This window comes from Balaenoptera acutorostrata, chromosome 1 (assembly GCF_949987535.1).
Source record: "Balaenoptera acutorostrata chromosome 1, mBalAcu1.1, whole genome shotgun sequence".
NCBI lineage: Eukaryota > Metazoa > Chordata > Mammalia > Artiodactyla > Balaenopteridae > Balaenoptera > Balaenoptera acutorostrata.
In genome coordinates, this window is record NC_080064.1 from 112902286 (window position 1) to 112925730 (window position 23445).

Consider the following 23445-nt stretch of genomic DNA (forward strand, 5'->3'; position numbering starts at 1 on the left):
ACCATATGGTGTTGAAAAAACGCAAAAAGCATACAGATGAGAGGGCCCGTGCCCCAAGAACTCCCTCGATCCCGACCTGCATCCCAAACAGTAGCCAACGACACCAAGGGTTTGATATGATTTTTTTATTAACATAATATATTTAATAAAAAATAATATCCACTCTGGCTCTCTCCTCCATTGCAAGGGGAAGAGTGGTGAGGAGGGGCTGGCACTGCCCACCCCAGGCATCCGGACAAGCCCTGCCTCCAGGGCTCCCCTCTACCCCCTGCTTTCCAACAGGCTCTGACCTCCAGACAGACGGTTCAAAGTTACAAGTGCTTTAGGCCCTCCCTTGAGCTCCCCCAAGCCCCATCCCTTGTGCAGAATTCAGGGGCCACCTGGACAAACCCCTTGCCTTTTCTCATTCTTGGGATCCTCCGTTCATGTCAGAAAGAGGATCTGGGAGCAGAGAGTAAAGTCTCTACTGGCCAGGGGGAAGGGAGGAAAGGGACAGTGATGGGGGACAGGGCCGAGAAGAGGGATGTCGATGAGGTGCCCTCACTGCAACCGGTCACTGCGGAACGAGTCCTCCACAGCAGGGTCAGGCAGCAGGGCACAGGGGTCGCTCAGCATGTTGAGCCCCTCCAGGCCCAGCGGCTCCATGCGCAGCTCCTCCTCCAGCCCCAGCCCCAGCTCCAGCCCAGCTGCTGACACCTCAAAACCAGGCACTCCAGCCAAGGCCGCTGAAATCTCCTTAGAGAAACCGGGTGAAGGGTCTCCTGTGTGGGCAGAAGAGACGAGTGAGGACCCCATGCCTTGCGAACTCTTCCAAGACCCCCTCAGTCTCCTGCTGCGCCACCAAATGTACCACGCCCTCCTTCCATCCCCCATCACCACCCACACCTCTTACCTGTGAGGATGATGTTAGGCCCTGAGCCATGGCGGGAACAGTGGGTTAAGTTCTGGTGGTTGAGGGCATGGGGGTCCTGGGGACCACTCACTGGCCCCTCACCCCCTAAAAATCCAGGCCCTTCAGAAAAGCCAGGAGGATCCAGCGCCAGGCTGGTTGATGGGTTCTCCATGCTGAACTGCTCCAGCTATGGGCACACAGACAGGCCTTGAGAAAGCGGGCTTCAGAACAGGGTGGTCCTGCCTGCCTTTGCCTAGCTCTGCTAACACATCCTCTTTGCCCAGTAATCTTCATACACCTCCCCCTACCCCACCCCGCTTCCCACCTCCACCATGGGAACAAAAGCAGAGACAGCGGGAGATGGCCACAAGCACAGCGAGAGAAGTGAGCACGGGGCCCAAAGTAGGTGTGGGCACCGTACCTACTGGGACAGAGCATGCGCGTGCCAGGAAGACAACGGGTCAAAGCAGTAGTCATCAAAGAGCAAGCTGCGCGGAGGTAGCTGGGGGAGAGGGGCAGGAGTCGGGGTCAAATGCAGGAAGAGAGGAGCTCCAAGCTGGCGGTACTGTGTTACCTGGGGGCAGGTAAGAAGGCTCTCCCCCACCTAGATCGCCCAGTTCAAAATGCCCCCCTCGATACCACTCAGGCTCTTCTGGCCCACTCCCAGCCCCTCCCCTGCTTCTGAGCTAGGGACCCGGGTACTCACGTTCCCCAGGCTGAAGTCACTCATCGGCCGGTGGTAAGACTGTTGCCCATGCCCACTGGGGCTGGGTGGGTACAGTGTCCCATAGTGCAGCTGCCTGCCTGGGGGCTGCCCACCGGACGGCTGCACTGAGCAGGCCTGAGAGGGCAGCCCCGGCTGCTGCAGAGGCTTTGGGGTGGGTGGCTGGGTGGGCAGAACCAAACTTGGGGGGCTGTACGGGTATGGAGGCAGCCGCTGGTCACTGGGCAGCTTACTGGTGTCCAGGGCGACGCCCTGAAGAAAAGCGAGGAGAAAGGGGGAAGCTTACCCCTCAATGTGCCCCCTGAGAGGAGCTCTTTGTCAGCGCTTCCCACCCTTTTAAGCTGCGACCATTGTCAACACAAACCCAAAACCGTTCCACTGGGCATCGCTGGGGTACAACTACTCTCAAAAATGCATCTCAGGATGAAAGTGACTGACAGCGGTTAACACAAGGATAATTTTGAATCCACTCCAGGAGTTAACTATTCCTAAACCTTGGTACTTTAACTACTGCTAGTAATCAACTACTTGTGACACACCTCACAAGTGACTGATCACACAACAGTGACCTTGAGAATGGCTGTTCTAAAGCCTTGAAGAGGCCAGAGGGACTGTGAGAGGAAGGAGGGAAAAAGGAGGGAAGGAGGGAAGTTAGGCTTACTCCAAGTTCCCAGAGAGCAGAGCCCTTGCTGGCCTGACCTTAGTCTTTCCTACAGAAAAGGGGACCTGCATAAAGATGGAACATAGAACACACATTCCAGGGAGGAACAACAGAGAAAGAAAGGGAAAGTAGGGCAGAGGAGAGGGGAAGAAGAGCATTAGGGTGAAAGAAGGGGAGCAGACAGAACAGAAAAGGGGAGAAGTATGGGGAGGGAGGGAAGAGCTAAGAATGTTAACATTGAGGAAAAAACCCTAAACAAAAATTTTTAGTAATGGTCCCAACTCTTCCCTAACATGCTGTGTAAACTTGGAAAAGTCACTTTCCGTCTGGGCCCCAGCCTCCTCATCTGTAAGATGAAGGGACTGGGCTCCATCCTCTGACAGTCTCTGACTCTATGAAATCTATGAAAGAAGGAGAGGAGATGGGAGAGGGGATGGGACAGGATGGAGGCAGGAGAAAAAAGACAGACAAGGAAAGAAGGATAGGAACAAAAAAGAGAGAAAAGGGAAAGGACAAGCTATCACTTGTCGAGCATGCACCTGGGCTAGGCATGGTGCTGCGTACTTTCCGTATGTGATTTCCTTTGATCCTTACATTGCTGTCCTGGTTTTATAGATGAGGATGCTGAGGCTCAAAGAAGTTAAATAACTGTCCAAGGAGACTGCTAGTAAGAGGTGGGGCCAGGATTTGAAATCAGAAAACTTAACCCCAGGTTTTGCATTCTTAAGCCAAGAGGAAACAAGGTGGATAAGAGTGGGGCAGGCAGAGGACAGAGGAATGGAAGGGGATGGATGACACCAGGAATACAGGAGTTAAGAAGAAGAGGTATTTGAGGAAAGCAGGGTGGGAGGGAGAGAACTTGGCAGGAGAAGGAAGGGAAGGGAGACAGACATGTAGGGAAGGGAGCCACGCATACCTGAGTGATGGAAGACAAGGTGGGTGACATTGTTGGCGAAAACTGTTTGGGCAGTTGCTGTTGGGACCTTCTGGCGTCGGCTGGGCCCACGGGCAAACTCAGGGGACTGAGGGGCACACGGCGGTGGCGGGGGGAAGCCCCAGGGGTAGAAGCTGGGTAAGGGGGGGCACCCAGCACCGGAGATGAAGCAGAAGAGGAGGAAGAGGAGGAGGAGAGGGCCGGGGCGCTGAGTGAGGGGTGACCCAGGGAGGTGGTGGGCAGTGCATGGCGGGCCAAGGAGGAGGCAGGCAGTGAGGGGTGACTGTGGGAGCCCTGGAGCTGGGGCTGAGGACTGCTCAGGGAAGCCTGGAGGTTGGGATTGCTTAGGGAAGACTGCAAGGATGGGTGGCTGAGAGGTGAATGAAGTCCTGTAGGCACAGACAAAAAACCAGAGATGCCAACATTACTGATGGGAACTGGGCCTCTTTCTGCCCAGAACGGGTAGCAGTGGCCAGACTATGGAAGTGGCAACACAATGTCCTCCCTACTCTGTCCCTGACAGTCAGGATGGCATTGCCCGCTTGGGGGTTGCTCTCCATCTTCTTTCCGGGAAAAGCCACACCTACCAGTTCTCACTGGCAGAAAACTGCTGTGAGGGAATCCTGGGGTACACAGGTGAAGGGCTGGTGTGGGCAGTCACAGGAGAATCCCAAGGTGATCCAGCCTCCCACCCCTTCGTCCCTCCAGCTAGGCAGCACCCCAGGGACACACAGCCAAGACAGCCACTCACCTGGTGCATCATAGCCTGGGCCCAGGCCCAGGCCCCCGCTGATGCCCAGGTGGGTCATGGTGTGGGTCAAATTGGAGGTACTGTTGCCCCCACTCAGGCTGGGGTAGACTGTCTCCTCTGGGTCCAGGGGGGTGGGCAGCGGTGGGGGAAAGTGCAGGTTGGTGAGGTCAGGTAGGGAGCCTCCCGTGTTCATGGCAGGTGGGAGGACAGGCACAGTGGCAGGCTGGTCAGGAGATGGAAAGATGCTGGGGAAGGAGAGGAAAAGATGTAAATGGGGGTAGGGGGCAGTGGTCAGGGAAGAGCAGAGATCAGCCTTCCACATTTCCCTTTGCTTCCCTCCTCCAAACGCTCAGCCGACCTCAGAGAGATACGTACTTAATTCCAGGGACTTCACAGGACCGAGGTCGGGAGGAGGATGAGGACAGCTGAGGAGAGAAGGAAGAAGGTGGCAAATGAGGACAGAGCTCAATGGAGGACCCTGAAGACCCACCCCATGGAAAGAAGAGGGGCAGTGGGCCACGCCTACCTTCTTAGCATCCCATGGTTTCAGCAAATGCTTGTCATCTGGCAAGTTCTCCTCAATAGCAGGGACTTGAAAGAGAAAGACTGGTGATGAGAGGGTTGAAGAAGGAGGCAGGACAGGAAGCAGACGCAGGTGGAAGGGCTCCCACTCCCTGGCCCTGAACAAAGCTCCCAACACCAGCCCAGAGATTCTCTGGCATTCAGTACCCGCACGTACCAAATGTGGTGAGGAACACATACCTTTGGAGTCCATTTCGCCATCCAGAAAACCTGCAAAGGATACGGTGGAGCTGGCTGCAGTGCCCACTTGCCTACCTGCTTCAAACAAAAGCTCCACGACTACTCCCTCCCCTGGGACATGGCCACTTACCTCCACGGCGGCTGGGCAGGACGCTGGGGGGTGCAGGGCCTGGGTAAGTGTCCTGAGGGCTGGGGTTCATCACACTTGTGTGAAGGGCAGAGTCAGAGCTTGTCCTGTGAGGGGAAAAGAGATGAGCTGGCACCTGTGACAGTCTTCCTGGTCCTCATGCCCTGCTCAGTAGGGGAAAACACTAGCTGGGCTGGGACAGGGTGGGGTGAGGGAGCAGGGCCCCAGAAACTACAGACAAGAAGAGATGTGGCCTAAAGAAGGCAAGGGCCATCACCTGTTAAGTGCAGATGGTAGTCGAAACAACTGCCCCTTCTCTGCAGGGAAATTGCCCCAGGGCATTGTCCTGGGATGGAAAAACAAAGTGATGAGGAGGAAGGCTAGCAATGGACCAGAGGGCAGGCATGGGGGTTGGAAAGTGTGGGGCAGCCAAGAGGGCTGGGCACCCAGGATCATCATGCCTCTTTCTTTCTGGTTCTGCTGATATCTGTGATCCGTGAACCTTCTCCCCAAACAACCTAGGAGATCTGGAAATAACTCCTCTCTGCCAGGACAAGCTGAATAGGAATCTTGGAGCCCAGCAACTGTGCTGGGTATGAGTCTTAGGGATGAGATGGACAGGGGAAGAGTTCAGAAACCTGAATGCCAGAACACTGCACCTGGCACCCACTCTTGACAGGAGGCAGCCGTTTTCACCTGCCACCCTACCATTCTCCCCTCCCCCCCCACACACCCCAGCTGCCATTAGTCCTGCTCTGGCTGGACTGGGAGGCTTGGCCACACGTGTCAACATGGCCCCGACTGGACTCTGACCCACCCACTCCACCTGCCCCCACCCCTCCCAGCCCTGCCGTTACGGGAGGAGGTACTGCTGAAAGCCTGGCCCAGCGGGCCCAGACCCATCCCCAGCTCCCGCCAGAGACAAGTCAGAGAGTGGGCAGGAGATCCTGCCCGCCCTGGACACTGACCTCCGCCAGCTGGACTCCGGGGGAGGAGATAAGTAGGCAGGACTATAGGGAGAGCTGTCAACGTGAAGAGCACCAGTTAAGGGAAAAAGTGAGGAGGGGGTGGATGCGAGAGAGACCAGATGAGAGAAAAATAACGGAAGGCAGCAGGTGAGTTGTTTCAAGAAACAAACACCTTTCTCCTCCTCTATGAGGGGCAACAATAGGGGCAAAGAATGGAAGAGAAAAAGGGAATCAGGCCTAGAGAAGCTGGAAAATAGAGGCGAATATCTAGGCAGGGCTTGGGGCAGACAGGTCTGTGGAGGTCTCTGAGACTGAAAGCTAAGAACAGAAATGTGAGCAGGAGGGAAGCAAAATCCCTGTAGCATGAGACATATCAGGGAGCCCTGCCTCTAGCAGCCAAGAGCAAGCTGAAGTGAGGACAGTCAGTGCCAGCCAGAGATGGAGGACACAGTCTCAGGAGGGGCAGCTCCCTGTCACAGGAGCCAGTACTGAAACACGCGCCAAATGTCACTTTTCAGGGAACCTGGGTAAAGGAGAGCTCCCGCAGGATGGCACTGGACAACACTTCAGGTCCCTTTTCCTACCATGAGCTCCTGAGGAACCCCACCCCACTGCCCTCCAGACTCCGCAGCCCCTCAGTGAAGGATATGTGGCGGGGGTAGCGGCGAAGTGGGGACACCATTCTTCGGGGATCTCGCTGCACCCGTTCCACCAGCCCGTGGTGCCGAGTGCTCCGGGATGAATCCAAAGGGGAGTGGAGGGGGCTCTGCCAAAAGAGACAGGCAAGTCAACAGAGGGAGCTGCATGAGAGCCTGCGCTCCCCCAACTGGTGTCCACTCACCTGGAACTCAGCCAGGCCACAGCCAATCTGGTTCACGTTGGGCAGAGAGCCACCATAATGGGAGCTCCTTGTGTATGCCAGTCGCAGTTTTTGGGCCTGTAACTGAGACATGTAGGACAAATGGGAATGTCAGGGAGGGTCCTGAGCACTGTTCCTGTGGCCACCCTTGCCATCCCTGTCTCCAGGACATGCTACTATTGCTGCTGCTTTTAAGAGATCTGCCAGAAGAAAAGCCAGTACTGGGGAGAAGGTCCACTGAGACCTGGTGCAAACAATCTGCCCTAGCTCTTCCTCAGGCTGCCCCCATCAATGCTATCACTAATGCCTGGCATCACCCTGCCAGGTGGAGCCTGATACTCTGCTCAGGGCCTGTCCTAGTCGGCATCAGTCTAAACAGAGTCCCTGAGGGGTTGCCAGGAGCCCCTAGACTAGTCACATGGGTTAACTCCTGGGGAAGGGTGCCTATTAGGCACCTCTGCTTTCCCTTCCAGATGCGTCCAGGACTAATTGGAAGACAAGGGAAGGGCCACAGGTGGATGCCATAGAGCCATAACTGCCAGCCTCTTTCCTCCCCACTCTGGAGGGCAGGCACAAGCTTCTGGGCTCTGCCATTTGCCCAGCCTCAGGAAGGCTACACAGAGCCAGTACCTCCCAAACTAGAACAACTAAGGAATGATGGCTCTTCTAACTGGAAAAACAGTGCCAAAACAAAGAAGCATTCTTCTACCTAGTCCTAAAGCCCCTGAATTGGTAGGGGAGCCTGGAGAATGGGGGTGAGAAAAGCAGTAGCCCACTCCAGCCTGGGCCAGAGCCGTCTCCTTGGCCTCATCCTCACTTTGGGGAGATACGTCTGGCACTGGAGTAAGACACCACAACCCTCAGCCTGGCATGGTTTTAGTCTGTCTAAAGGTCTCATGTCCCTCTGTGAGAGGTGAGCACCTACTTCTAAGACTCAGCTACTGCCACCCCAGCCAAATAAGGAGACCCAGGGCAGCTGATGAGTGGTTAAGATTCTAAGAGCTTCCAGGGGTCACACTGTTTGTGCATAGGCCAACAACAGAATTGACTTTCTGTTCCAAGAGGTCAGTCCAGTGAGTTTAGAGGGCACTATGCTGACCTTTGGGCCACTTCAAGACTGCTACTAATATACATGATAACCCCAGCTTCCAGGAGTATAGGCCCCAACAGCCACATCTGCCTCAAATGAGACCTCCCAGCTGGCCAGATAACAGGCTGAGCTCCAGGTCTCTGATCCCTAGCTTTAGACTCTTGGGTCCCCAGGACCTGGACATGTATGCCCACTAGATTTTTTTATGTGCAGAAGAAAAGTTAACCAACAGGGGCAAGGTGAGTGGAGGGGACCTTTTGACAGACCAAGGCACCACAAAGAAAGAAGGCCCAGTTTTGAGCTTTTGTTTGTACCTATAAGCCCTAAGATCCCACCACTCCTCCGCTGTCAGATGGAGGTCAGCCTCTGGCCCACCTTCCTGGCTCTGCCCCCACTTTGATCAAAAGCTCCTAAAGGGGGGACAGTCCACAGTTAGATCATGATCCTCACGGCGGTTAGAGGGGGTTATGCACACACACACACACACACACACACAATTTGCTTCCCCACCTTTCTCTGTTCTGACTCCCAAAAACTAGGACACATGGTCTCTAGAGACTCAAAAGAGTAAAAAACACAAAAAAGACTAACAGAGTCAAGGGAGACACACACAAAAATACAACCGGAGTTACAGTCATAGGCAGGTTCAATCAAAGGCAGTCAGACGAGCAGAAAGAACTTTGAAATGTGGTATTTATGTTTGGCCATCCATCACCCCTTAAATTCCTTCTAGCTCCCTGCCATAAGGGATCACTGCAATATCCTCACCTGCTGTTTTGAGAATAATGTGTCCCTAAATTAGGACTGCATACCAGCTAGGCAAACTCCCACCCCTCTCTCTCTCTGACATCCAGCCCTGGGAAGCAAGAAACCAAGATCAGGGGGCTTCAGAAGCAACGCCGCCAGGATTCCTTCTTTCTGGAACTTCCCAGGAATGAATATTCCCTACACACAGAAGACCCTCCAAGGCACCCCATAACTGACCCACAAAACAGTCGTCTCTCTAGAAAGTTCAGCTAACCATCAGGTTCCACATAACCTACAGCCAACTGGTTACCCCCTTTCGAGATCCAAAGCCCTATCTCTCCTCCAAGGCGGCCAGGGTAAAATACCACCAGTCTGTGAGCAATGGACCTCACCTTCATTCACGTCAGGAAACCACAAGAAGTATTTGAAAAAGGAAGCAAAGGGACGGGACGCAGGAGGGGACTTCCTGCCCCACTATACCCAGCGCTGCCGTTCAAACCACTCAAGGGGCCCTTTCCCGGAGATACTAACTGCCGAGAGTAGCACAACACGGCAGAGGGACCAGAAGAGAGGAGATCACCAACTGAGAGGAGCCAGACTAGGGCAAGCAGGCCATCCCCCAACCCCATAACCCAACATAGAAGATGCTTCAGCAGAGGCCCTGAGAGAACTCAATCAGAGATGCACAAGGACCACCCACCTCCTACCTCCGTCGGGCTTCGGGGACCATCTCCTCTCTCTGTCCACTCCTGCCTCACTTCCTCAGTTCCCATTCGTTCCCAAACCCTCCAGCCTCTCTGGAGTTTCGACCTCCTCCCGCAAAACCCGTCTTCCTGCCCCCCGGCCCTCCACCCGTGCCTCCCAGACGGCGGCGCCCGCTACCCCTGCCGCGTTCCGCCTCTTTCGCTGCGGCTCCCGCCCCCGCCCCGCCTCTCGGCTCCCCACTCGAGAAGTGCTCTGCTCTGCTCCCGCTTGCCGGCGCGGCCCCTCACCCGGGTGGAGCCGATGTCCATCATCACCTCCTCGAAGGCCGCCGTCTCCTCGGCCTGACGCTGCTTCTGCAGCGCGATCTTCTCACTAAACTTGCGCGGATTGGAAGCTGAGGCCGTGGCCGAGCCGGGCCCATTCGCCCCCGACGTCGCCATCTTCCTCCCCCGTCCCTCCCCGCCACCCTCCCAATACAAGCCACGGCCTCCGCCGCGGGCCCCGGCCCGGCTCTTCCAGCCGTAGCCGCCGCCGCCGCCGCCGCCGCCTCAGCGAGCACCGCGAACCCGGCCCCAGCCTAGCCCTGACCTGCTGCGCGCGGGGCCCGCCGGGAATTATAGTTTGTTTACGTGACTCCTTCGCAGCCCCAGTCACGCAATACGGGAGAGGAAACGGACACCATTTCCCAGCTGCCCTGTTGACTCCGGGAACTGGGGACTTTGCTCCTCCCTCTCGGCTCCTCCCTGCGCGGGGCAATCTGGGAAAAGTAGTTCTGCATTGGTCCCGAGCCTACAAACGCGAAGGGGCGAGGGATTAAAGAGAGGAAAGGAAAAGGGAGGAAAGGGAAGGGGTGGAGACATGGAAGGAAGCAGGAAGAGACAAGAGGAAAAATTTGCTCATCTCCAGGGAAGGGAACTAGAGGGACCTGAATTAAAACAGTGAGATCAGGGATATTCAAACAGCCCTAAACATCTGGGACTCAGGCCCTCTCAGACTTGCCATGTGCCCACCCCTTTCCCAAGACAAATGAATCAGATACCGTACAGATGTGTAGAAACTCGTTTTATTTGGGTAACATGTCCCAAAACAGGTCAGTTAGTAAAATAGATTCTAGAGAATATGGCCCTATGCACAGCCCTCCCGCCCCAAAAAATAACCCTGGGGGCGAGCCTTCCCCTTCCCCCTTGGGATCCTCTGGTATAAAAAAAGTTTTGGCATCTCAGTGTTTATCATCTAGGCACGGGGCACCATGTCCATTTTCAGTATTCCTAGGGTGCAGCAGTAGTGGGGGACGGTAGCTCTGCCAACCTGCCCCCCACCCCACCTCAGCAAACATTTCTGTCCTACACCACAATCTGGGACCAAAGAGCAAGCTGACCCCTTCCACTGAGGTGCTGGGCAGGGCTCAGTGCCATCACTTGTGCTTTGAGAAAGAGGGAGGGGATTTATTTGGCACTTTAAAAATACAGGAGTGACCAGGACTGGAGAAGCCAGAGAAGGTACCAAAACTGGCAGGAAGATGCCATTTGGCACTAGTCCCCTGGGAGAAGGGAAGAGGAAGATAGATATGAAAGTAGGAGCTAAGAAAAGTTGGAGGGGTCCACTCCAAGTGACAGAGGGCTGAAATGGGCTAGAACCAACAGGACTGCTGACTCTGGGCCTATGCCCTCTCTATACCTCTATCCCACAGCAGCTGGGTACCCACCTCCAGCCTCCCAACTATCAGCTTGTCCCTATGTGTAGTGTCTGATCCCTGATACCAGCACTCAGTGTCTTCCCCAATACTAATGTCCCTTGATCATGTCTCTAGTGACTTGACCATCTTTTGTCCCTTGGGCCTGGGGGCCAGGCTCTTGTCTGCCCACTTCCCTCTCATTGGCCAAATAGTCCCAAAGGCTTCATCCTTACCTCCCAGAGAACTCTTTGGTCCTCAGTACCTCCCTTCCCCACTCCCTCCTATTCCCCACACACTGGGAGAGGGGGAGAAAGGTCAAGGGCACGTGATACCCAACCTCCCGTGCATATCTTGGAGCCCCCTAGACTTGGATAAAGAGCAGGCCAGTGAGCAGGGCAAAGCCTGCTAGGAGCAGAATGACCTTGAGGATTCTCTGCTCAGAAGTGGCCAGCTCCTGGGGCAGGATTTCCAGGAAGGTGATATAGAGAAAGGTGCCAGCCGCCATGCCCTCCAGCACAGACTGGGCCAGCTGGTGCAGTGGCCCTGCTGACTCTGCCAGAGCTGCACCCAGTCCAATGCCCAGGGGTGTCATGCATGAGAAGAGGATCCCACAGCCAGCCACCACCTGTGCTCGCAGGTGGCTCTGCAGCAGCCGCAGGGATAAGCTGACTGCCAGGATACCCTTGTGGAGCAGCAAAGCCAGGCACAACTCCATGGCCCGAGCCCGGTCTCGCTGCAGCCCCACTGCCAGCCCCTCAAACACTGAATGCAGGGCCAGGGAGAAGACCAGTACACAGGCACGCAGGGCTGAGGGGGCTGCCGGGGCCCCACCTGCCTGTGGGACCTCTGGTCTGTCATGCCAGTGCTGCAGCCCACCATTCGCTGTTCCCAGCAAAGCCCTCATCTCCTCTCGAGGTGGTGGCCCCGACTGTTCCTTGTAAGCCAGCGTGATCTGCTCCATCACCAGGACCAGGAAGAAGCCCATGGCCAGGATGAACTCTTGTAAGGGGAACTGGAGCTGTGGGCAAAGGGGACAGCGTGGACTTCAGGAGACAGGTCAAGAATGGAAAGGAAGAGTCAGATGCAGAGTTTAGTGGAGTCCCAGTTACACAGACCTGGGGTCCCACACACAGAGCCACTCTCAGTTACACAAAAATATAGTCACTTAGTGCCACAGACACAGAATGACACACAACCGTACAGATTATGGTGTCACTCCCAGTGTTACATGTAGATCATGGTTTCTCAACTTTAGTACTATTAACATTTTGGATTGGATAATTCTTTGATGTAGGGGGCTGTCCTGTGCACTGTAGGATGTTTAGCAGCATCCCTAGCCTATACCCAATAGATGCCAGTAGCAAGCCCTCCCTCCCTGAGTTGGGACAACCAAAAATGTCTCCAGACATTACCAAATGTTTCCTGGGGAGGTGGGGGGTGAGGGTGGAAGGATGACAGGGGTGGGCAAAACCACCCCCAGCTGAAAGTCACTGAGGTAGATGGACACAAAGAGTCACATGTAGGCCACACATTGGCCCACTTTCCCAAATGTTCACACACAGAGCCACATACTGTCACAGGGACAATCAGGCTTGCACACAGTCACACAGAGACACAAGTCACTCAGTCACAGACAAACAGTTACATTCAGTGTTACTTCCTCAGTTCCTCCAACTGTCTCAGTTTTTCCAATAAGACTGTCCTATGCCTTGGACTTGATCTTCCCCACACCCTACTTCCTTGGGTTATACAGCCTTTTGGTCAGCAACACTGGGTCCCTGGGAATTGCCTCCTACCTGTCCCAGGCCTGTAGGGACCTCTATCTCCAGCCCTTCAGGAAAGGGTGAAGGGTGAATATGATTCTTGGAGGGCTATTAACTTCCTGGAGGCTGAAACTAGAGAAACCTACAGATAGGTCACACACCTGGTAATAGGGTTCCTCACACTGTCACAAAGGGTACGTAGGGGTCACATAGGGACTGAGGGGGTGAGAACCTACAGAAAGAGTTATGCTCTATGACTAAAAATCACAGCTCATGGGGTCACATGCCAAGAACCTTCCATACAGTCGTGGAGTGACACACGGACAGAGCCATACAAACACCTCTCCTAGAAGCATGTGATTGAACACCCACATACACAGGGTCACATGCAGATGACCGGGGCTCACCGTCACATGCAGGGCCGCCAGGGCCTCATCTATGGCAGCCAGGTAGTCGGGCAGCAGGTCCAGGAGACATGTGGCCAGAAAGACACCACCCGCAAAGCAGCTTACCAGGCTCAGGGCTTTTTGGCGGGAGGCTGGGGAGGAGTGGAGCATAGAAGGGAATGAGCAAATGAGCCCCACTACCCAACCTAAGCAACAGTCACTCTTGCTGTCCCCTCTTAGGTCACCTTCCTTAACCCCAGAGCCTTCCCTCCCCCAAGCATCCGTGGCAGCAGGGAAAAGGAGAGGCTTACCTGAGGCTTCAGGGTTAGCGCCGGGCCGGCGCAGCACACAGATGGGCACTAGGCTGCAGATGAGAGTGAGCACCAGCAACAGCACCAGGGCCCCCAACTTCACCTCCAGTCCCACGGGCACTGGGGGCTCCGAGGCTGCTGCCTCGGGGCGCCACACCAGGAGCTCTGGCTCTCCCCAGGGCCCCATGGTGGCTGTGGTAGCTCCAGTGACTCTCAGACCTAGGAAGACAGGGTGAGTGGGGGAGTGGTCACTAGGGAAATATGGGGCCAAGGAAAGGGGAAGGCTGGTCAGCAGAATGCAGCTCCCTCACCCCAGCCACTCTGTGACCTTCCCTATCCCAGTGTGACCCATCCACTCCTGTATTGGGAATATCCCTCTTACCCCTCAGACTTTATCCCTTTCAAGTGACTTCTTCAAGTGACTTATTCAGGGACCTAGCAAGGGGGAAACTGAGGCATGAGGACTGTGTGGATATCTCATTACCCTTTCATGCGGAGCTCCCAGAAAACTAGAGAGCTGGGGTCCTCTAAGCAAAGGAGAGGTCAAGCCTCCTTTCCAGGAAGGAATGGATGAAGAGAAGAGGGTTCAGGGAGAGATGTCATGGGTAGCTTCGTGGACCACCTGAACAGGGAGAGCTGGTGTGCTCTCCCGCTCCCATTTCCCCAGCGCCATCCCCCCGAGAGCAGAGAGCGACCGTTTCAGGCCACAGGCTGGGATGTCGGGGCAAACGACCAAAGAGGGGCCCTAGGCGTCTGGGGTCCCGGGACGGGCTGACCCAACAACTGAGGGCGGTGTCTGGAAGTCCGGGCTCCGGGAGGCGGGGACTGAGGCCGCCAGCGTGCCGGGAAGCTGAAGAAGAATGTGAGAGCCCGGACTCCGGCTCGTAGGCCCCGAGAATTCTGGGCGGCCGACCCGGATCCCGCTCTCTGGGATCCCGCACTCACCTCTCGAGGGTCTCCCTACAAGGCATCCGCTCTGTTCCGGCCTCCAATCGGGAATTCCCGCCCCCTCCCCATCGTTTACCCCTCCCCCCGCAACCGCGGTGTACCGACCCCCCCAGTGGCCAATGACAGCGCCCAGAGGGCGGGGCCAGACTGGGAGTGACGTGAGCTAGGAGCAATCAGAGGCCAACAGCCAGAGCCCGGCTGAGGCGAAGATAAGTGGGGCGGGGCAAGGGAAGGGAATTAGGAGAGCACCCAGGGGCTGAGGGGCTGAGGGGCTGAGGGCCTGGGGCGCTGTGGTGGACGTCTGACCGGCGAACGTGGCCGGTCAACGAAGGCTTCGATCCTTTGAAGATTCTAAAAGAGGAAGCTAGAAACCCCGCGGTCAAGGCTGGTGCTCCATACCCAACCCCCGCATTCCCAAGTCTTCCGCCTCCCACATCTCTGAGGATATCTGCCTGGTCTTGGGCCGAAGTCTTCTTATCTCTCTTAGAAGATTCTAAGATCCCCTTCTGGGCACCTGGGCACCAAAGGGAAAGCATTCCCTTCTTAGGACTGACTTCCTTGCTTGACTCCCTCGCCAGCGCCCACAAGGAAGAAAAAAGACAAGGAAGAATTGGAAAAGGGGAATAGCAAAGTGAGGGTATTTCTTGAAAATCAACCCTTCTTGAACTACCAATGGCCGGAGCTGACTTCCCTGCAGCCTTCTGCCTGCAAGTGGGTAAAAAAGTGGGTGGGACCCTTCTCAGAGGTTGCTGAAACCCCACTCAGTGAGGAGCTTCTCTCGGCACACTCCAGCTTATCACCCTTACCGTGCCTCGAGGCATCTGGCCAGGGTTCTCTCCAATCGCATCTGGAACTCTCCAACTTCTCTCCCTCCAGCCCTGTTGGCCTCCTTTCTGTTTTCTGTTCCTTGAATGAACCAAGGTATTTTCGACTCTGGACCTTCACTGCTTCCTTAGCCTGGATTCTCTTGGCCCACATCACGGTGCTATCGGAATCCTCTCCTAGTCTCATGGGAGGGTAGGGTGCAAAGGAGGAAAATAAAGGGGGGTCAGTCAATTTTTTTTTGCAAATGTGACGAGGCCTCACCTAAAGAAGGGACAAGGTGATGCCTCTGAGAAGGCTCTGGAAATGCAGGCCAGCAACTTCCTTAAGAAAAGGGAATATCAGGACTTCTTGGTGGAGGGGGTCTGGGAGAAAAGAATCGTACAGGATTCTAAGATCAGGATGTAAGTGGAATGTGGTATTGGTGTCCTGTCTCTTAATGAAAGTATCGTTGCTGTTCCAAGCTCTTCATTAAAAGATAAAAATTACTGGGACTTCCCTGGTGGTCCAATGGGTAAGACTCCACGTTCCCAATACAGGGGGCCCAGGTTCGATCCCTGGTCGGGGAACTAAGATCCCACATGCTGCGGGGCAACTAAGCCCGCGTGCCACAACTACTGAGCCCACACGCTCTAGAGCCCACGCGCTGCAACTAGAGAAGCCCATGCGCCACAACAAAAGATCCCGCCTGCCACAACTAAGACCCGACACAGACAAATTAAAAAAAAAAAAGTCCGTATATCACAAGTAAGAAGCCCACATGCCACAACTATAAGCCCACATGACCCAGCAAAGATCCCATGTGCCGCAACTAAGACCCAGCTCAGCCAAAATAAATAAATATTTTAAAATAAAAAAGATAAAAATTACTATTAGGGAAAACAGATTATTCAAGGGAATATTATGCATGCACTGGTTTGTCTGTCGCAAATTATGCTTTCAAGATTATTGTTAATTAGTAAATTAACAAGGAGTCATGGACTGGGAGTCAGGACACTTGGGTTCTAGTCCCAGCTCTACCTTAATTTGATGTGTGATCTTAGGCAAGTCATTTTCCCTCTCAGGAGCTTGATAAATCAGGTGGAAGAAGGAAGTTAGACTAGCAGATGATGCCAGAGGTTCCATCCAGTTCTAACAACAGAGGCTGAGTGCAGTCAGCCCTCCCTATTCACAGATGCAGAACTGCTACGGCGAATACAGAGGACTGCTTGTACTACATCATTTTACTTAAGGGACTTGAACATTTGAGGACTTTGGTGTCCGAGGGGGATCTTGGAACCTATCCCCCACGGATAAGCGGGGACGACTGTATATCTTCCACTTAATCATTTCTACACATGCAGCCTGCAGGAAGCCCTTTGAAAACTTTCTTCCTCTAGGAAAGATCTCAGCAAGGACAGCTCTGCTTTCCTTAGAGCTCTGCATGAATCTAGGAAGCCTGCTTTGTCTCCTCACTACTTGAGCAAGATGTGGGGAGATGAGCAGGAAAGCCAGAGTGGGAAAATTTGAGAAAGCCCCAGCAAGGTAGCTTCGTATAGTGCAAAGAATATGGGCTCAGGCATCCAAATCTTGGTTCAGCTACTTACAAAGTGTGAATGAAAAATGTTGCCTGCCATATGAGTAAACAAAGGATGTTGCAGCCATCAAGCCACTACAGGCGCCTCGTAAGCCCAGAGAGAACTCAGGATGGATAGGAATGGGCTGCCCTGCTGCCAAGCCCTCAGCCACTGCAGCCACCCCCAAAGGTGTGTCCTGAGGGACTTGGGATGGGATAGAACAGGAAACTGGCCCTAGAGAGCTAAGGTGCAAATCAAAGGAATAATTTCAGTGAGCCCAGGCTCTTACATTTTCCCATACATAGAGTGCTAAATTCATTAACTTGAGATATCTGGTTTTCTTTAATTAATAACAATCCTTTGATGTTCCTAATACCTGGTCTTTGTTGCAAAAACTCCTGTATATCCTGGTTCCTCCCTTACCTCTTTGGAGCAGTCCCTCAGGGCTGTCTGAGAGGCTGCCTCCCAGGCTTGAAGTCCTCAGAAAGACTGCCAAATAAAACAAAATTCTCAACTTTTAGGTTGTGCAATGTTTTTCAGTCAACAAGAGTAATCTTGAGAAAGTTACTTAACTTCTCTCTGCCAGCTGTGAGTTGTTATGAGAATTATATGAGTAACATGAGAATACCTGACCATGTATCAGTTACTCAATAAATATTAGATACTGTTCTTGTCTTTACCCTCAGCCCATTTAAATTTTCACGGGAAGAATACCAGTTTGAACTCTGGATCCACAACCCAAATTTTTGTGCTTTATTCACTCAGCTATCCTTTATTTGAAGTACTGCTGGGGAGGCAGGCAGATGAAAATCATACCTATATCAGTATTATCCTATATCCATCATTTTATTTAAAGTGAATTCCTGGGTCATCAGTCTCTGGACCAAGGCAAAATGTCCTGAGTTTCGGTATTACTACATTCTAGTCACGTATCTGTCTTCTCATTGGTAAAGTTAGTAAAAAACATTACCTGCCCTGTCTACCTCAGCGCTGTTGTGTGTTAAATGAAGAACAATGCTTATAAAAAACATTTTGTAAACTATACAAATGCAGGACACATATTGCATATTGTCGTTGGTAATCATACGCAAAAAATAAGTCATTCCCAAACCAAATCCGAATGATTTTTTAACCTCTTGCAGTTTTCTAGGCCCTTGTCCCTCCGTTAGTTAACAGAGTCCTGTGAGTGTGCGTATATAACTGCTGTTCTTTATTAGTAGCATAATGCATGGATTACGGATTTGGACAACCTGCGATTGCGCGACTTTCCGCCCGCTGAGTCAAAGCGCTGTCACATAACTTGGGTCAACAGGTTATTATTTACTCCCTAACACTTCGGAGTCACGTGGCAAGTGAAACCAAACCAAGCCTCAGCCCACATTCCGGAAGTTCCCCCGGCGCCCCACACCCCCCACACCCCACCCCTTCCCTACAGTAAGTCTTCTGGCTCTTACCCTCCCTCAGACCAAATCCCCGCCAGACAAATAAGTGCTCCGGCCGCATTGGCCCCACTCCTTCTCTGACAGCCCATTCCGACCAGTTACGGCGGAGCCTGCCTCGAGACGGTAATCCCATTGGCTCAATGCACTACCCCTCAAAACCTCTGGATGTCTTTAGCGTCCAATCAGACTCAAGTGTGGGAAGAGCACCACGGGGTGGGGGAGGGGATGCCTCTGTCAGTCTTCGGCAATCCTATGGACTCTTCCCTCCTTTGTTTTCAACCCCGCCGTGGTCTCCCGCCTGTAAAACTGACGTCCAGAGGACAGGCACTCAAGCGTCCTGTGCTCCAGTCACAGCCATCTCTATCCTTCCCTGAGGAGCCAGCAAACCCTCAGGAAGATTTGCTATCGCTAGGAGAAACTGAGGCAGAAAGGGCAGGCTGCTGTTTTAAGACCGGTTTGTGCACGCTCCTCCTCTTAACCCCCTGCTCCAGCTGCTGCGCCCCTATCGTGGCTCCTGGCTAGGTGCAACCCACTTACGTAGTGTAAGGCTGGGGGCGGGGTTTGGCTAGGCAGGTCCAGGATGCGAGATCCTGGAGGAAAGAAAAGGTGTAGTGTTTAGGGCCATCAACGGGCTAGGCTGGCTTGGCAGGGCTGGGCTCTTCGGAACAGGTAATACCCAGGGGGGGTGCCTGTTGGTCTGAACCAAAGAGATAAGGCCGAAGGCGAGATCTCCGGGTGACAGGTGAGGGGGCTGCACAGGTGAGGAAGGGGGATAATGGAAGAGGGAGAGGAGCCCAGAAACTGTGGGGGGTGGGGGAGGGGGAGAGCCATCATTCTCCTTCTGCAACTGCCCCCCTCCCCCCCATGCCTCCCCGCAGAAGCATGGATTTCAGAACCCCTGACCTGCTGGAAATGTGGCTGGAGCCTCCAGAAGACGTCTTCTCAACAGGATCCTTCCTGGAGCTGGGACTCCATGGTCCACCTTCAGAGGTCCCAGTAACTAGGCTACAGGAACAGGGGCTGCAAGGCTGGGAGTCCAGTGGGGGCCATGGCTTTGTGAGTGTGATGAACGGGAGTGGGTGTGGGTTGAGACAACTCTGTGATAAGAAGTCCAAGAGGCTTCAGCTTCCACTTAGAGAGAGGTCTGAAGACAGAGCCCCTAAAATAGACATGAGCTGTAACTATCCTCATGTCCAAGGACAGAAGGGACTGAAACTGAAGCATGAAGGATCTAGTTTTGACGTTAGATAGGACTTCCAGAATTCTTCCTTATACACATATACACCCTCTTCTACTGTAGGGTCTTCAAGAGAGTGAGCCTGAAGATTTCCTGAAACTTTTCATTGATCCCAATGAAGTGTACCGCTCAGAAGCATCTCCTGGCAGTGACAGTGGAATCTCTGAGGATCCTCGCCATCCAGACAGTCCCCCTGCCCCCAAGCCACCCAGTTCCCCTGCCCTCTATGAGGTTGTCTATGAGGCAGGGACCCTGGAGAGGATGCAGGGGGAAGCTGGGCCAGCTGTAGGGCTCATCTCCATCCAAATAGGTCAGTGTTCTTTGTGGGAAGCGGACAATGGCCCTTCAGGTCCAGCCCTAACCCTGGGGTTAAGGGAGTTTCCCCAACCTGTGCCACTACCCAGGGCCTGCGGCCATCCATCTCCTTTCTCCCAGCCACCTATGTTTCCCTCAGATCAGTGGAGCCCACCATTTATGGTGCCTGATGCCTGTGTGGTCAGTGAGCCGCCTCCCGATGCTCATGCCCACATCCTGCCCAGAGCAGGCACTGTAAACTCAGTGCCTCCCGCAGCCCTGGTGAGTCCTGGGGGTCAGCTGGGTTCAGTACTCCCTGATACACAGAACTGGGGAGAAGGGGATGAGGGAGGGGAAAACTGATGCTGAACACTGTCTTTGCCCTAATTTTTGTGGCATCAGGCCTGAATGCCAGGGAGATGTGGGCAACTTTAAGAGCAGGAAAAGACAAGAGAGACAGAATCCCTTGGGGGTAAGGGGGTGATGCCTCAGTTAAGGAGAGGGTGGGCTGAGGGAATCCAGGGATAGGGCTTAGGAGAAAGCCCGGACCCATGAGCATTGTCTGCTCAGCTAGGGCCATCGTCTCGGCTTTGGGTCAGGATGTGGAAATGTGACAGGCCACCTGGGAATCCAACTGGTTACTGGGCACAGAATGTAGAAGCAACTGCAACTACGTTTTTTACTGGAACAATGGTTCACCAGGCACCCACTGCCCATGGTTACAGTGTAGGGGGGTAACACATCACACACCTTCCCAAGGCTAGCTGGGCTGGTTCCTGCAGCAGGGATGAGGAGGGGGTCTTGCCCAGGTCACTGTTCCTCCCTTTATCCTGAAAAGAACTCCTTGTGTGCAAAAGGCCGGGAATAGGTTCTAGCCTCCCTGCAAATCTGTGGTTGAAGCTGAGACCAGAAGCCAAGCCAAGCATCTTAGAATCTTGGGCTGAGGAATCTTAAAAAGTCCAAGGCATCTAAATTTGAGTGTGCATCAGAAACACTGGGGAGTTTGTACTGGACCACCAGGGAAGTCCCGGTTTTGTTTTCTTTTGTTTTTGGTTTTGTTTTTAAAATAAAACCCTCTAAGGGAATTCCCTGGCAGTCCAGTGGTTAGGACTCTGCGCTTCCACTGCAGCGGGCACAGGTTCCATCCCTGGTCAGGAACTAAGGTCCCGCAAGCCGCACAGCGCGGCCAAAAATACATACATACATACATACATACATACATACATACATAAATACCTCTAGACCTCATTTTTAGAGATTTTGATTAGGTGGATTGGGAGGGACACCCCTCTAATGATTCACCAAATAGTCACAGAGGCAAGAAGGGAACATCAGAATAAGGCAGAGATAGAAGTGGTTTAGCTAAAAGCCAAAGACCATCAACAGGCAAAAGCAAATTCCTCTTGAGTCACAAAGTGAAGCATAAATCTTTCAAAAAGAAGTATTAGTTAGAAAAGCAAGTTACTCACTTGATGGGCTCACATTAACCAGACACCTATGTTCCCCACATACTTTGTCATGAGAAGTTGTTCGGTCTGGTTGCCTTTGGGGAATTCTTTGAGAGGGGACAGAACTTCAGTCTGAAAGGTAGGGCTCAGCCCCTAGGGGAGGATGGGCCATCGCCCCAGGGATCTCCTTGTGGTTGGCAGGTAATGGTAACACTCTGCCAAGCTGAAGTTAATGGCTGACAATGAATCATTTGCCTGCTGTAAGATCAAGCAAACCCTACCTTAGTGAGTTACTCCACATCCTCTTCCAATACCCCCAAGGTCTGCGGAAATGTGGACCAGAATAGGCCCTTCCTAACTTGCTGTGATTACCAAGGTCTTAAGTCTGTGGGCAAAAATATGACAAAACCACCTTTCTCCCTTGTCAGCCTCAGGAAGTCCCTGTGGTTTAATCAACAGTCTGTCTGCATTAAGGTCCCTGCCCCTCATCTCATTTTACGGTTTGTTATTCCTCAGTGCAAATAGGAAACACTCTCCAGGAGGCATGTAAGGGGAACAGCATGAGTACTGAAAATGGGATGACCCTCTCTCCATTCTCATCTTCTCTCGTCCCCCACCAGCTGCCCTGTCAAACCTTGTTCCTGACAGAAGAGGAGAAGCATCTGCTGGGACAGGAAGGGGTGTCCCTACCCTCTCACCTGCCCCTCACCAAGGTAACATGCTTCCCCAAAGGGTATCATAACCCAGCGGCCCTACCATGGCCTCTGAGGAGCCAGGATAGCAGGGGAAGAGTTGAGGAGTTGGGGGAGGTTAAGGGCCCAGGACTGACACACCCTGGGCCCCCAGGCAGAGGAGAGGGTCCTCAAGAAGGTCAGGAGGAAAATCCGTAACAAGCAGTCAGCTCAGGACAGTCGGCGGCGGAAGAAAGAGTACATCGATGGACTAGAGAGCAGGTATGTTTGGACTCACATTTCTGGATTCACGACTGGGCCCCCTTCCTCACCAAGGCAGGCAAGGTCAGGGACTCATGTGATTACAGAGCCTTATCCTACCTTTCCACCCTTCCTAGGGTAGCTGCCTGTTCAGCGCAGAACCAGGAACTACAGAAAAAAGTCCAGGAGCTGGAGAGGCACAACATGTGAGTGAAAACATAGTGTGTGTGTTGGGGTAAGGGTGCAGCACACAGGGATACCATTCTTGGGCCCTGGTTCCCAGGAGATCTAACTCTTCATTCCTCGTTTCCCAGCTCCCTGGTGACTCAGCTCCGCCAGCTGCAGATGCTTATTGTTCAAACCTCCAACAAAGCTGCCCAGACTAGCACTTGTGTTCTGGTACCATTAATCTCTTTCCCATCTCCCCTGCCACCTCCTCCGTCTTCTGCCAGGTTGCCATGCTGATGCCCCCACTCCGTAGCCAGACCTATCTTCCCATCCCTGATGACCCCAACTGCCCCCTAGTCACTCTGCCCTCTGCTCCTTTCCCTTATTGTCCCCACAGCCCAAATGTCCTCTTGCTTCTTCCCAGATCCTTCTTTTCTCCTTGGCTCTCATCATCCTGCCCAGTTTCAGCCCCTTACAGGGCTTACCAGAAGCTGGGCCTGAGGATTACCAGCCTCATGGAGGTGAGAGGCAAGGGCAGGAAAGGACTCTGTTTTCCAGAGTAGTCAAGAAGTGGGAGGGAGGTCCTGTTCTGTCTAGGATCCCCAACCAAGGGAGCACTATTCTACTGCCCTTTTTCCTTCACCCCACAGTGATTTCCAGAAACATCCTGACTCACAAGGACATGACAGAAAATCTGGAGAATCCAGCGGTAGAGTCCAGATTGGAGGGGCCACCTGGGGCCAAGGGTGTAAATGGCTCAACAAGGACACTGCTTGAGAAGACAGGAGGGAGGGCAGGCCCCAGCAGGCACATCAGAACTGTGTTGCATGCAGATGAGATGTGAGCTGTAACACTTCCTGGCCCACTTCTCAATCACAATAAGGAATCCAGGGCTCTGCTGTGGTTCTGCTTCCTCCTGGGGTTCCCACTCAGGGCTCTTTGGCTTCAGGGGTCTGAATCACATCAGGATGCCCTAGATGTCTGTACCCCATGGCTCAGTCTGCCTATGTCAGGAGGCACCTCAAATACTTTTGTCATGTATCTGTGATTTTATTTCTTCTTTGGGGATAGAGTTGAGGGGAAAATGACATTTTGGCTGAGAAATAAATTTTTTTTTTGCTAAAATTGTATCCTGACAGTTTTAACTAATAGTAGAAGAGGGAGGAAGATAGGTACCTGGTAAACTGGGGCCTAAAGTTGCCACCCCCCTTCCCTCTCTACCCCCATGACTTCCTGCCCCAAA

General features: G+C 53.5%; 3 protein-coding genes across 11 annotated transcripts; 1 reads left to right on the forward strand and 2 right to left on the reverse strand.

Moving 5' to 3' along the window:
* Positions 1–110: 110 nt before the first annotated feature.
* CRTC2 (CREB regulated transcription coactivator 2) lies at positions 111–9838 on the reverse strand. Of its 4 annotated transcripts, none has more exons than XM_007178531.3 (14): positions 9508–9836; positions 6661–6762; positions 6469–6585; positions 5820–5881; positions 5129–5197; positions 4855–4958; positions 4725–4754; positions 4489–4553; positions 4338–4387; positions 3963–4207; positions 3194–3600; positions 1599–1868; positions 893–1079; positions 111–761 (listed from the first exon to the last, which is right to left on the reverse strand). In XM_007178531.3, exons 1-14 carry the CDS (start codon positions 9658–9660, stop codon positions 541–543), a joined length of 2082 nt encoding a protein of 693 aa, XP_007178593.1. In that variant the 5' UTR covers positions 9661–9836; the 3' UTR covers positions 111–540. The 4 variants fall into 4 exon arrangements, with proteins under 4 accessions (XP_007178593.1, XP_057410760.1, XP_057410767.1 ...); XM_057554777.1 differs by lacking the exon at positions 9508–9836 and adding an exon at positions 9223–9384; XM_057554784.1 differs by lacking the exon at positions 9508–9836 and adding an exon at positions 9216–9353.
* Positions 9839–10267: 429 nt separating this feature from the next.
* Positions 10268–15265, reverse strand: SLC39A1 (solute carrier family 39 member 1). Of its 4 annotated transcripts, XM_057554802.1 has the most exons (5): positions 14301–14342; positions 13738–13790; positions 13356–13574; positions 13066–13196; positions 10268–11913 (listed from the first exon to the last, which is right to left on the reverse strand). In XM_057554802.1, exons 3-5 carry the CDS (start codon positions 13540–13542, stop codon positions 11257–11259), a joined length of 975 nt encoding a protein of 324 aa, XP_057410785.1. In that variant the 5' UTR covers positions 13543–13574; positions 13738–13790; positions 14301–14342; the 3' UTR covers positions 10268–11256. The 4 variants fall into 4 exon arrangements, with proteins under 4 accessions (XP_057410785.1, XP_057410773.1, XP_007178592.1 ...); XM_057554790.1 differs by lacking the exons at positions 13738–13790; positions 14301–14342 and adding an exon at positions 15110–15265; XM_007178530.3 differs by lacking the exon at positions 13738–13790 and having other exon boundaries at positions 14301–14365.
* Positions 15266–18344: 3079 nt separating this feature from the next.
* CREB3L4 (cAMP responsive element binding protein 3 like 4) lies at positions 18345–23363 on the forward strand. 3 transcript variants are annotated; one of them, XM_007178527.2, is made up of 10 exons: positions 18345–18577; positions 19002–19179; positions 19424–19670; positions 19815–19936; positions 21723–21815; positions 21949–22055; positions 22172–22240; positions 22349–22433; positions 22627–22723; positions 22853–23363. In XM_007178527.2, the coding sequence occupies exons 2-10, from the start codon at positions 19006–19008 to the stop codon at positions 23044–23046; spliced, it is 1188 nt and encodes a 395-aa protein (XP_007178589.1). In that variant the 5' UTR covers positions 18345–18577; positions 19002–19005; the 3' UTR covers positions 23047–23363. The 3 variants fall into 3 exon arrangements, with proteins under 3 accessions (XP_007178589.1, XP_007178590.1, XP_057384575.1); XM_007178528.3 differs by having other exon boundaries at positions 19002–19113; XM_057528592.1 differs by lacking the exon at positions 18345–18577 and adding an exon at positions 18676–18865.
* The last annotated feature ends 82 nt before the right edge of the window (positions 23364–23445 follow it).